This window comes from Meles meles, chromosome 5 (genome assembly GCF_922984935.1).
Source record: "Meles meles chromosome 5, mMelMel3.1 paternal haplotype, whole genome shotgun sequence".
NCBI classification, from domain to species: domain Eukaryota; kingdom Metazoa; phylum Chordata; class Mammalia; order Carnivora; family Mustelidae; genus Meles; species Meles meles.
Window position 1 is genome coordinate 17,466,725 of NC_060070.1, and position 12,827 is coordinate 17,479,551.

Sequence of the window (12,827 nt, forward strand, 5' to 3'; positions counted from 1 at the left end):
CCCCAAATTCTACAGGCTAGGCTTCAAGGGCATCCATGTGACCTCACCTACTTTTTCAAAAACTTTTCCAAATGAACCATAAGTAGACGGAAGGCAGCTATTTCTCTTACTAATCCTTTGTAGTATCTTACAGGCATAGCAGGGCACACACAATAATTACAAAAGCTCCAAGTGATGAAAGGATGATTAGAATATAAATTTTTGAATTATCCTGTTCATGTGAGCTGATACAAAAATCACAGTTCCTATGTATCAATGAATATTACATAGAGACATATAGGATGGTAAAGATTTTTAAACATGGCAACCAATGGAATGTTTAAAAGGGAGAGTTAGGAGAAAGGCTGTCAGTGAGGTGAGCTATCCATTTATATTTCTATTTAATTTGTATTTCTAACAAAATATAGAAAATTATATTCAGGACATGAAAAAGGGACAAGAAAAAGAACAAAACTTTATTTCATCCAGTGGTCAAACACTAACTTACATCAGTTATCAATCAGTCCTGAAACCATTCTACTTTAATTCTGCAGAGGTTTTAAAAATGTTGTATCTATGCCTGTTACGGAATTTTCCTTCTCACCTACTTTACCTGTACAGTTGATTTCACTAGCTCCAAAAATAATGAAATTAAATAAGATACAAAATTTAGTCTCCCAACTTCCTGTTTGTATTAGATGTTTTTTAGGATCCTGAAAACTGACTTTTAAGAGTTTCCTAATATTGTTAAAGAGAATTCTAAGCATTGAAAATGACAATGATAAGGTTTACTTTCATCTTTGGGGGAAAAACCTTTCTAATTGGGCTGAATCAAGATTCCTGAAGGAAATTTTAAGGTAAACCACTGATACTTTTTTTAAAAGCTGAAAGCAAAGTTCAAGGAATTTTTTTCTTCTGAAATGAACACAACCATCTTATTCAATAGACACAATATGATATCATCAGTTAAGGCTTCTGCCATCTATAATCTATACTACAACTCTAAAGTAAAATCCTAAATTAAACAATAACACCTAATGCTATTTACTGAATATACTGTTGTGTCGTAAATAAAGAGTCCAAATCCTTTATGGTAATTATATTGCTAACTCTACTATCAAATTCATGGATATCTTGCCTCTGTCTGAAAACTAAAATATTTAACATATAAAAATTAAAGTAGATATTAACATATTAAAAATTTCTCTAACTTCTGAGAACTTACATTAAAATTCCAAGACACAAAAAAACATACCTACATTTTAATTGTTTTTCTAAGAATTGGAGTAAGCTATTTGCATAAAAATTTAGGAATATTAATGGACACATTATGTCCATATGTCATATTTGAAGAACTCAGAGGATAGTTTAAATCCACACCCCACCCCCCACAAAAAGACTTCCTCTCCTACTTTAATAAACTACCAAATATTTTCAACCAAATAACATAAGAATGTGCTTTCAAAAATACAAAGGGGGTATGATCATCCCATTATGAACCAACCTAAACATCTGAGTAATAACTTCTAAAATAAAACTCAGAAAAAGATGCTGCATGGTTAAAACTATTTATATTGAAGACAAAGAGTTTATTTTTCAATAAGAAAATAAGAGAGCCCAACCTGATCTTGTATGCTTGCCCAATAGAACTTTCCACTATAATTAGTACTCTCCACCTCTCAGGGGAGGAGCTTCAACTCAGGGGAACATCAAGAAGTAAGGGAGAAACAGTATAAATACTGCAGGACAGCTCTGGAAAAGGTGCCTTCTGCACTGCTCACCTGGCCACAGAGGGCTCAGAAAGCTGCCAAGAAACCATCTCCAGGAATTCCTGGCACCCAGGTAAGTCTATGACTTGATGTTCTGGTGGACTTCCACGGTAGCTTGTTTGGAAATGGGCCTCGATAAAACAACTCTTTATCTTTTTGTCATTTAAAAAAAGTGACTTTCCACTAAAGTGTACTCAGAAAGTTCAATCTGTATTAGTCTCTATCAGAAGATAGTCCTAAGAAAACCATATTCATAAAATTATGTCCTACTTCGTTTATTTTGAAACTGCTGGATATTTCAACCTATGTTAAAGATCTTAAATTATTAATACAGGTATCCAATTATAGTTTCTGTATTCCTTCTCCAAAAATCACTTCAGTTTTACTGGATTACTTGAATGTGGTTTCCACTAAAAACTAAGTCATACATTCATATAACTAAAAATTTCTTATTCTGGTTTATGGACTATATTAAAAACAGATAGGATAAGGTAAAAAAGGTAGTTAACAAAGAATTCATGTGTTCAACTACAGACAAATAAAACAGGTCAATAACAAGAAATAATTCTTTTCTCTTTTTCAGACACCATCTGAGAACATGCTGCCACAAACAGCCCTTTTGCTGCTAATGTTCTTGAACCTGGTTCATGGAAGATTTTATGCTGAGCAATTCCAAACACCTACAGGCATAAAAGGCCCACCACCCAACACCAAGACCCAGTTCTTCATTCCCTATGCCATAAAGAGTAAAGGTAAACTTTATATATTTTGCAGTATTAACTAACTGGTTACTGCTTTCTACAATCTTAATGATCTCTTTAACAAAATGCTTTTAACTCTATTTGGTGTTAAATTATCTTCAAACTCCTGAGTTTGTCCAAAATAATAAAGCTAAATGATTTATGGAAAAAGCAGGACTATTCAAGAACATTAATATCCTTTACATAGTGAGTAGAGTAGAAAGATGTACCTGAAGAAAATTAAGAACTTTTATGTTTAAAGTTTGCCCTCTAATGATGCTTAAGCACAAATAACCAACCATGAGGGAGAAATATGGATACAAAACAAATCAATCATGTTAATTGTCTTAATGAGAAATAACTGCCAATTATACCAAGAGTCGCAGGTTTAGGTATCTAAACCCTTAACCATCATTTATTTGTACAACCAATTCGGCCAGCCCACCAATATATACAAAACTGAGGTTTTTTTTTTTTTTTTTTTAAGATTTTATTTATTTATTTATTTGACAGCGAGAGAGAGAGAGAGAGAGAGAGAGAGATATCACAAGTAGGCAGAGAGGTAGGCAGAGAGAGAGAGGGAAGCAGGCTCCCTACCGAGCAGAGAGCCCGATATGGGACTCGATCCCAGGACCCTGAGATCACGACCTGAGCCAAAGGCAGCGGTTCAACCCGCTGAGTCACCCAGGCGCCCCTAAAACTGAGTTCTTAATTAACAAATGAAATCTAATGCTTTCCACAAAATTTAGCAGGCAAACGAGGCAGCAGTTTTCCTATTTATACATTTTTTAAAGATTTTATTTATTTCTTGAATATATATAGAGATCACAAGTAGGCAGAGCAGTAGGCAAAGGGGGGGGGCAGGCTCCCCGCTGAGCAAGGTGCCTGATGTGGGGCTCGATCCCAGGACCCTGAGATCATGACCTGAGCCGAAGGCAGAGGCTTAACCCACTGAGCCACCCAGGCGCCCCCCTATTTATACATTTTTGTATGGATTAGCTGTCAAATACACAGACTTAATTGCCGTGTACTAACTGTGGGGCCTCAAGTAAGTTACTCACCCTCTCTGTGCCTTAGTTTCCTCACTCATAAAAAAAGCAGCAGCAGTGATTTCAAAGGGCTGTTAGGAAGTTTAAGTGAGTTACTACCTGTAAAGTCTGCAAGTATTAGCTGTATTACTGGTACTTCTCCACTTCCTCACACTGTGGTAGTATGGGGGGCTAGCCTTAGATAGGTTTTAGCTTTGTTCTTGAATCTTTCCCCCACCGTTCAGCTTTCTCAGATATTGTGAAGAGAACTGAGAAAATGTATATGCACACTCTTAACAGATCCTCAAGGAAGGGCAATTATTAGGGTTTCACATTCACTAATTCCACTGAATGACATCAGGCACACACTACCTGAAAAACATCTACTGAATCTAACTGCATAATCTGAACTGATTTTAAGATTCAAATTTCTTTTCCTTAGTAGTTTTTCATTATAGTTACTTATTTTACTTTGCAAATAATTCTAAGGATATTTGCCATAAACTTTACAAATAGTGCTCTGGAGACAACCATGTTCAGAAAAGTAAACATACAGGATGGTCTTCTTAAAAAGAAAGATGAAATTTAAAACATTTCATGAAAGGTAGCTTAATGTTTAAAAATAAATGCACAGGTGTGTCACAAAAACTCCTGAATGTCTCAAAATACAAATAAAATACGAGAAAGAGAAAAGTTACAGAGGAAACCTGCTACTTTCCTTGAAGCAATTAATGGTAATTCATGTGAAATGCTACAACATACATCACTGGGTATATATCTATGATCACAAATTCAGACTCTCTGTAGTTTACCAAGATCATATGAAACCGCCTTGAGTTAAAAATCAAATGTACCCCTAAAAAGGGAAAAAAAAAATAAAAAAAAAATCAAATGTACCCCTTGTAGAAGGTTAAAAATGTTTCTGTTTTCCCATCTGACTGTACAGCATCATCTTGGCTACTTCTGCAAAATAAATGAAAATATGTATCTTACTAACAAATGAAAAGCTTAGAAGCTGCATTTCAACTGCTACATTCACTACAGTCTCTACTTGATGATACAAGGTGGAAACTCAAGTACATCATTCACTGGCAGGCACTAATGTACTAAAAGAAAGACAAAAGTCCAAGATGTATACACAGATAGCATTAGGTTGATAACAGAAATACAGAGTGCCTGTGTAATTCCTGGGCCCATCTGTTCAAAACAGGTTCAAAGAGGGCTCAGCCAAAACACACCAAATTATGCTGCAAAGGAATGCAGAGCTGGTGGCCCCATAGGTGCCATATTCCGACACGATCAACCACTATTTCAATTTCTGGGCATTTCAGAAACTTCTCTGTTAGGTAATCATTTTTCCTTGAGGATGATATCATCCTAATCTTTCTTTTTTTTTTTTTTAATTGGCAAGCAACAAACAGGGGCTATCCCTTAAAGACACAACAGAATTCATTCTTTCTTGCATCAAGAGGTAGATGACCTTTGAGGGCAACATTCCAAGTGACGTAGATCACCCTATCCTCAGACCTCCAGTCTCAAATGGTGGTCTATGGAGTCGTTTTCATTTTTTAAAAATTTCATTTATTTTAGAAAAAGAGAGCGCATAAGGGGGGGCAAGTAGAGGAGGTGGAAAGAATTCCAAGTGGACTCCAAGCTTGGCACAGTGCTCGATCTCATGACCCTGAGATCATGACCTGAGCCAAGACCAAGAGTTGGATGCTTAACCGACTGAGCCACCCAGGCACCCTACTATGTAGTCATTTTCAGTAAGACTGTTTTTCCTCCCTATTTTAACAGTTAAACAGACTTCCAACCAGACTAAATGATTTTTAGTATGGATATAATCTTTAGGAGATTCAGAATAAGATTCTGAAGTAAACACCACAGCGTGCATTTGAAAAAAAAAGTGCTATTTTGTTTTCTATTTATTCATCTGTTCTATTTGTAATGTATTACACCTCTTTATACTTATAGACATTTAATGTATGTACACTATAAAGTCAATCTATCAATGAGATATATATTTACACATACATGTGTGTTTGTGTGTGTGTGTATATATACATATAGAGAGAGATCTTTTCCACAAATTAACTTTCTCACAGTCTTCTTCCTGATGTCATTTTCTGAAAACCCATGAGTGAATAAAGTTCCATACATTTAAATATTTACAAAATGAAATGTAATAAGTCTAATTAGTACAAAATATAAATATCCAAGTCTAAAATAATTTTCCTATTTTAGCTTATCTATTTTAATGATTCTGCTGTGTATTTTATATTTCATTTGTCACCAAATGTATTTCAAACATGAGGAATACCCAAGAGAATAGTATTAGCAACTACTATTGGCTGACTACTTCTTACATGCCAGTTAATATGAAAGATTTTTTAAAGTATAATAATGTACCAACATTTGATAGTTAATATGAACCATACCCATAAGCATATGTTTTCAAGGGCAATTTATAATTTTTTTCTGTTTTTTTAAATTTATAATTCATTTAATATTAGTTCCAATTTAGTCTTCACTCTGATTTCTAAAGCCATTAAAGATTTAGATAAAGTTTAAGTATATTAATTAATCACTTTTGTACAAAAAACATGTGGCTCAAAAGTCACAGCCATAAGTCATTCTCGGGGTTTTGACCAAACCATTCAGCAACTATGCCATTTGTTAAATCTACCATAACTACGAACCATTTTCCAACAGTAAAAGAATTTAAATAGTATAGGCAGGATTCCAGCTATCTTCTTGAAGACTTATTAAATGCAAAATGATTTTAATATAAGTTCTGCAAACAGACATTGAAATCATATGTAATTATTGCCATTTTTGCTAGCAATTAAAGAATTTCTCTGAGAAAGAAAAGACTATTTCATAATAGATCCTTATGTTGATTGCTGCCTAAAGATTCTCTGATATGAGAGTATTTTCCCAATTATATATCCTAATACCAGAATGCTCTGTTAATTCCCACCTCTGAACGACAAAAACCAAAACACTGGACACCTCTTATCGCAGGGACACTTGTTTTACTCCCTTCGTGACTGAAGCGCTTGTAAGATGCATCCTGTGCTCCGCACACTTGTGGCCCAAGAGCCCTTTTCCCATCACAGGCAGTGAATGAGCCATTTCCGAACTGAATTCATAGTATCAGTAGAAGTACCTGGTTCAAACGGACCCAGAGCTCTGTGAAATCAATAATAACTATGTGCATTAACCAAAGAAAACTTTAGATAAGCATTTTAATGCTCTTTTATATACCTACTCTTTTATATACCCTGCCCACTGGATCCAGTTCTCTTTGGTGCAGTGTTAAGTCAATGAAAGGAGGGTACAGGAGCTCATGGTACATACTGAGGGTGAAAAAAATCAACCTACCGTGTTCGGTAGCCCGGGGCAGATTTTCTCACAGATATCCTACAGGGCAGCTTTTGTGCGAGAAAACTGTCATAGTTCTTAAATATTTTCCCATTTATTCTGCATTTGTCTTTTTCTTCCTTTCTATCAAATACCTTTTTTCCCCTTTCCTCTCGAGGTAGATGTCTTTCCCAAAATAAATGGGATAAATACCTCCACTGTACTCTTATTCTAGATGAATTCTTCAACCCCAGTTTATTTTCCTGGATAATGAGGCTGTAATGAAAGTATTAGGGTAGCCATGGTCTTATGAAACCATCCTCTCTGGCATTGTTTTTAAATATAACATAAAATGTATTATCCAAAGCCATTTAAGAGTAGTCTGCCAAAATGGACTGACCGACAGTGTGATGTCGTCACTAACCACCTCTCTCTGGGTGTGGGTATCGGGCATGGTTTTTAGGTGTATCAGTAAGAGGAGAGCAAGGTATTCCTGGCCCACCAGGCCCCGCTGGACCTCGAGGGCACCCAGGCCCATCTGGACCACCAGGAAAACCAGGCCACGGAAGTCCCGGACTCCAAGGAGAGCCAGGGTTGCCCGGACCACCGGGACCATCGGCCATTGGGAAGCCGGGTTTGCCAGGACTCCCAGGAAAACCAGGGCAGAAAGGACCATCTGGACCGAAAGGAGATATGGGACCAGCTGGTTTACCAGGACCACGGGGCCCACCAGGGCCACCCGGAATCCCCGGCCCAGCTGGAATGACTGTGAGAGGAAAACCTGGACAACAAGGACCTGCAGGAGCCCCGGGACCCAGGGGCTTTCCTGGAGAAAAAGGCGCACCGGGAGCTCCCGGTGTGCATGGACAGAAAGGGGAAGCAGGATACGGTGCTCCTGGACGCCCGGGTGAGAGGGGTCTTCCAGGCCCTCAGGGTCCCATGGGACCACCTGGCCTTCCTGGAGTGGGAAAAAGAGGTGAAAACGGGTTTCCAGGACAACCAGGTGCCAAAGGCGATCGGGGTTTTCCAGGAGAGAGGGGACCAGCTGGTCCACCAGGCCCCCAAGGTCCTCCTGGAGAACGAGGACCCGAAGGCACTGGAAAGCCAGGAGCTACCGGAGCCCCAGGCCAGCCAGGGATTCCTGGGACAAAAGGTCAACCTGGGGCTCCAGGACTAGCTGGGCCCCCAGGGGCTCGTGGCTTAGGGAAACCAGGGTTGCCAGGCCTGAAGGGACAAAGAGGTCCTATTGGCCTTCCAGGAAGGCCAGGTGCTAAAGGGGAACAAGGCCCAGCAGGTCATCCCGGGGAACCAGGTCTGACTGGACCCCCTGGAAATATGGGACCCCAAGGACCAAAAGGCATGCCAGGCAACCAAGGGATTCCTGGTCCGAAAGGTGAGATGGGGCCAGTGGGGCCTGTAGGACACCCTGGGACTAAGGGAGAAAGGGGTTCCTCTGGGTTAGACGGAAAACCAGGGTACCCAGGAGAACCAGGCAGCAGCGGTCCTAAGGGAAACCAAGGGTTACCAGGCCCAAAAGGGGATTCTGGAGTTCGGGGACCTCCTGGTCTCCCAGGCCCTGTGGGCCCAGCAGGAGCTAAGGGAATGCCTGGACACAACGGTGAGACTGGGCCAAGAGGGGCCCCTGGAATACCAGGAACCAGAGGCCCCATTGGGCCACCGGGCATTCCAGGATTCCCCGGATCTAAAGGGGATCCGGGAACTCCAGGTCCTCCTGGCCCAGCGGGCGTAGCAACTAAGGGGCTCAGTGGTCCCACTGGGCCACCAGGACCTCCAGGTCCGAGAGGCCACACTGGAGAGCCTGGCCTCCCCGGTCCCCCAGGCCCCCCAGGCCCCCCAGGCCAAGCAGCCCCACCTGAGGGCTTCATAAAGGCGGGCCAGAGGCCTTTTGTTAGTGCCAACCAGGGAGTGACGGGAATGCCCTTGTCTGCTTTCACTGTTATTCTCTCCAAAGCTTACCCAGCGGTAGGCATTCCCATCCCATTTGATAAGATTCTGTACAACAGGCAACAGCATTACGACCCCAGAACTGGCATCTTCACCTGCAGCATACCAGGGACGTACTACTTCTCCTACCACGTGCACGTGAAAGGGACCCACGTGTGGGTGGGCCTGTATAAGAACGGCGCCCCTGTGATGTACACCTATGACGAGTACACCAAAGGCTACCTAGATCAGGCTTCGGGGAGTGCCGTACTCGAGCTCACGGAGAACGACCAGGTGTGGCTGCAGCTGCCCAACGCGGGCTCGAGCGGGCTGTACTCCTCCGAGTACGTCCACTCCTCTTTCTCAGGGTTCCTGGTGGCCCCAGTGTGAGCGTGTCCCCGCCGGGCTCATGTAATTCGGCTTGAGAAGGCGTTCCCCAATGCCACAGAAAGCATAGGGAGGTAGGCCAAAAAAAAAAATGGGACTAATTTTGATTTTCCAAATACAGATTTGAGCTTTCAGACCAACCAATTCTCCCCGCCGAGAAAGTGCGCAGCAGTGGTCAACAACAGGGGAAGGTCCTCCTGAATTTCTAGTCAGCAGTCCCGAGGCTCTTTAAGGTGTTCTGTGAACTCCTTCAGAACTTAAAAAACTTCACCCTGAAAGTCCTACTAAGCTAAAAAATTTAAATGATCACAAAGAAACCCTGAAATGTGACACTAAATTATGTTAAATTTGATTTTGGAAATTCAGCTTTTTTTTTTTTAAATCAGCCTGTTTCTACCGATTAACAGGAGAACTTCTAGGAAACATTCAGAGGGTATCATGTCTTTAGAGAACTCAAATACTTGAATATTCAAATTTAAAAGGCACTGTATACCCTAAGATCTTTCTGATGGTGCATTACTTGAAGGCTTACACGGCCCCTTCATCAAGATTTATTCAAATGTACAGGTGCACACAGACTTCTTGCGACTCTAATAAAAAGCCAAAAGATGATGTTAAAATAAATCTGAAATGCAAGGTGCTTTAGCCATGAACCTTTTCAGATTTTTCTGTGACTCCAGAAAAGCTTTCTATATACCCATCACAACTTGGAAATGGGTGTCTAACCTAGTTTATTTATTTAATACAAGTGTGATTAATTTGATTTAATTCCATATTGAGTCTTAACAGATTATGATTTTGTGGGTTTACAGAACATCGCCATAAGGACCTTGAGCCTCCCACTTTAGTGAAATTATTGCTAATGTCAAGGGTTTCAAAATCTGGCTAGAAATGAAAAGATGTGATTTTATGCTCTGTACTGTATTTTTATATTGCTGCTTAAAACTTTTAAGCTGTGCCTCACTTATTAAAGCATGACATGTTTTACCTACTCTTTATTTACAATGCAATAAAATAACATCAACAGATTTTTGTGCTGAATTTATTTGAGAGCAGCAATTTGCTATTCTCAACTATTCTCTTTTAAGGCTTTTCACTTTCCAAAGTTCATAAAAGTAAAACAATAAAGTGGTGGGTGGCCATTACAGTTGTCATGGATACTCCCCTCTACTGGGGTGGGGATTCGCACACGCCCCTCAGCATCCCGCGTAGACTACAAAAAGGCACCCACAGGACCACATGGGCCCTACCAGCCAGGGCTGTGGGCTGGTGACCGGGAACAGAAAAGTGAGACAATCTCCCCAAGCAGTGATTTCTTCAGGAAAGGAAAGAAGCAGGTGGCAGAGAAATATGCAATTTGAAAAAATATTTGGCAGTTGCTATTTATTGCCTTGACATGTTTTTAGTCACAATATTTAAGATTATTTTGATTACTTAAATCACCATTAAAAGGAAGGCAGGCAATTTTATGTCAATCAAAGGCAACCTTTTTCTAAGCTGAGAAACACTGTTCTTGAGCGTCTAATAGTCCACTGGGTGACTCAGGGCAGCCTGGTTCGAGTCCCTGAGGTAACCTATGACAAAGCATCCCTGTATGACTTAGAGATATCCTCCGTATAGCCTTACCTGAGATGCAGCTGTGAGACCCGATGTGCAGCCTGGCCACGACTCTGCCCCATGCTGAGTCAACCAGTCCTGTTTCCCAGCAACGAGAATGGAATTCTCGCTCTCCCGACCTGTCTATACAACTACGCCCATGGTTCTAGGGAGTAATCCTCATCACCCAGCCAGGAAACAGCACAGTTGGAACTCCAGTCTGGGGAACCCACAAAACGCCCCTTCTGGCAGGCCAGGGAGAGAGAGCAGAGCTCAGAAGACAGGCAACTGTAGCCATGGAGCAGACATGAATAAAGAACCTCTTAAAATATAAGCAGTACCAACTTCATAGCAAAATTTTAGATAAAATGAAGTCCTGATTGAGGAACATAACAAAATAGGTAACTTCAAAGTAATTCACAAGCCGCGCAGCATTTAACAAACATCGATTAGAAAGTCTCCCATCACATTACTCACCCTTAAAAGCTGACATTTTATAGTTGTGTTGTATACCAGCAACTATATCCTTCCAAAAATCAAATGTTTTTTGACCATTGTTCCGCTGAAAAAAAAAAAAATCCCAAATGTTAACACATGTAATAACACATGTAATAATTTTTTAAGCACAGTACTAAAAAAAAAAAAAGGGCAAGCAATTACAATATTGCCATAATCTAGAAATGGGACTCATATTTTTGAAAAAATAACAGATGAAAAAACTCATTCTTGGAATGGGATTTTAAGAAGAAAGATCTTCCAAGAAAATCACTGCTACGGATACATATATACACACACATATAGCTAAATTATTAATATAGCTCATGTAGCCCAAATAAAATAGAAATTTCTACTCAGTGTGAAGTCTAAAAATTATATATTTTAAACACAGGAGTAAATTTACAGTGTTATAGCTTTCTGTACCACGGCATCAATGGGGCTAAGAAGCCCCAAGTCCTAAAGTCCTAAAAGCTAATTACTTTAGAATTCAGTGCACATTTACCTGACTTTAATAAAAAAGAGTAGAAAATCTCTACAGTAGAGATGAATGAGGTTCCAAATCCAAAACATAAACCACTTTTATTTAGATTTTTTTTAAACCAGGAAGCAAATAAACATTACCTTGAAATACATAACCCCACAAGGCCTTGCTGTCTTGGAACCATTATTAACCAGTGTCCTTCTACCTAAACAAAGACAAACTACTAGACATTTGTACCTAATTAAACTCTGAAATATCTGAAGACTAATACATTTGCCTGAAGTCACTATGGATGAAAAACTGACTCCATCTCATGTAAGTAGTAACTTCTGCATGATAAAATAATTGCTCAGCGGAAACTCGCAAACACATGACTAAAAACACACTGGCTCAAAAGAAAATCACTATCCATGTTCTATTATTAACATGATCGTTATGATGTTCAAAGACAACATATGCAAAACAGAAAACATATGATGTTCAAAGACAACATATGCAAAACAGAAAAGTAATTCTGACATAAAATATACTTAGGAATATAATTATTATATTACTGAATAATAATATATTATTGTTAGATATATTGAATATACCTGGTATATTCAATATTATTCATATATTCAATATATCTAACAATAATATATTATTCAATATATCAATATATCTAACAATATTCAATATATCTAACAATAATATATTATTATTCAGTAATATAATAATTATATTCCTAAGTATATTCCATATATTCAGTAATATATTCAATCTTCATAAACAGTGCAAAGTCTATGCATATCAAACTGCTCAAATGAGGAACTTAAAAACTTCATCTCATTTTTTTTTTTGATTTTGTATTATTTAGAGTGTTTAACGATGGTGGGATTTTTAAAATTATCTTTAATTATTATTATTTTTTAATTCTGCTAATAAAACCCAAGAAAATATTCTTTCCATCTGTGAGGTATTTTCTTTTTAGACATTTGCACCCCCTGCTGGAGAAGAGGTTTATTATCCCTCGGGGGAAAAATGGTCAGGGCTATTTAAT

At 39.1% G+C, this 12,827-nt stretch overlaps 2 protein-coding genes across 2 annotated transcripts in view; one reads left to right on the plus strand and one right to left on the minus strand.

The window, feature by feature from the left end:
• The window catches only part of NT5DC1 (5'-nucleotidase domain containing 1), a 142,343-nt gene that overhangs the window by 114,779 nt on the left and 14,737 nt on the right, over nucleotides 1-12,827 (minus strand). Inside the window, exon 6 of the mRNA XM_046005111.1 lies at nucleotides 11,284-11,368. Within this exon, the coding sequence (XP_045861067.1) occupies nucleotides 11,284-11,368 (85 nt within the window). The remainder of the gene's footprint in view (nucleotides 1-11,283; nucleotides 11,369-12,827) is intronic.
• On the plus strand, nucleotides 1,698-9,213 carry COL10A1 (collagen type X alpha 1 chain). The gene is made up of 3 exons (XM_046005109.1): nucleotides 1,698-1,821; nucleotides 2,332-2,500; nucleotides 7,343-9,213. Exons 2-3 carry the CDS (start codon nucleotides 2,347-2,349, stop codon nucleotides 9,211-9,213), a joined length of 2,025 nt encoding a protein of 674 aa, XP_045861065.1. The 5' UTR covers nucleotides 1,698-1,821; nucleotides 2,332-2,346.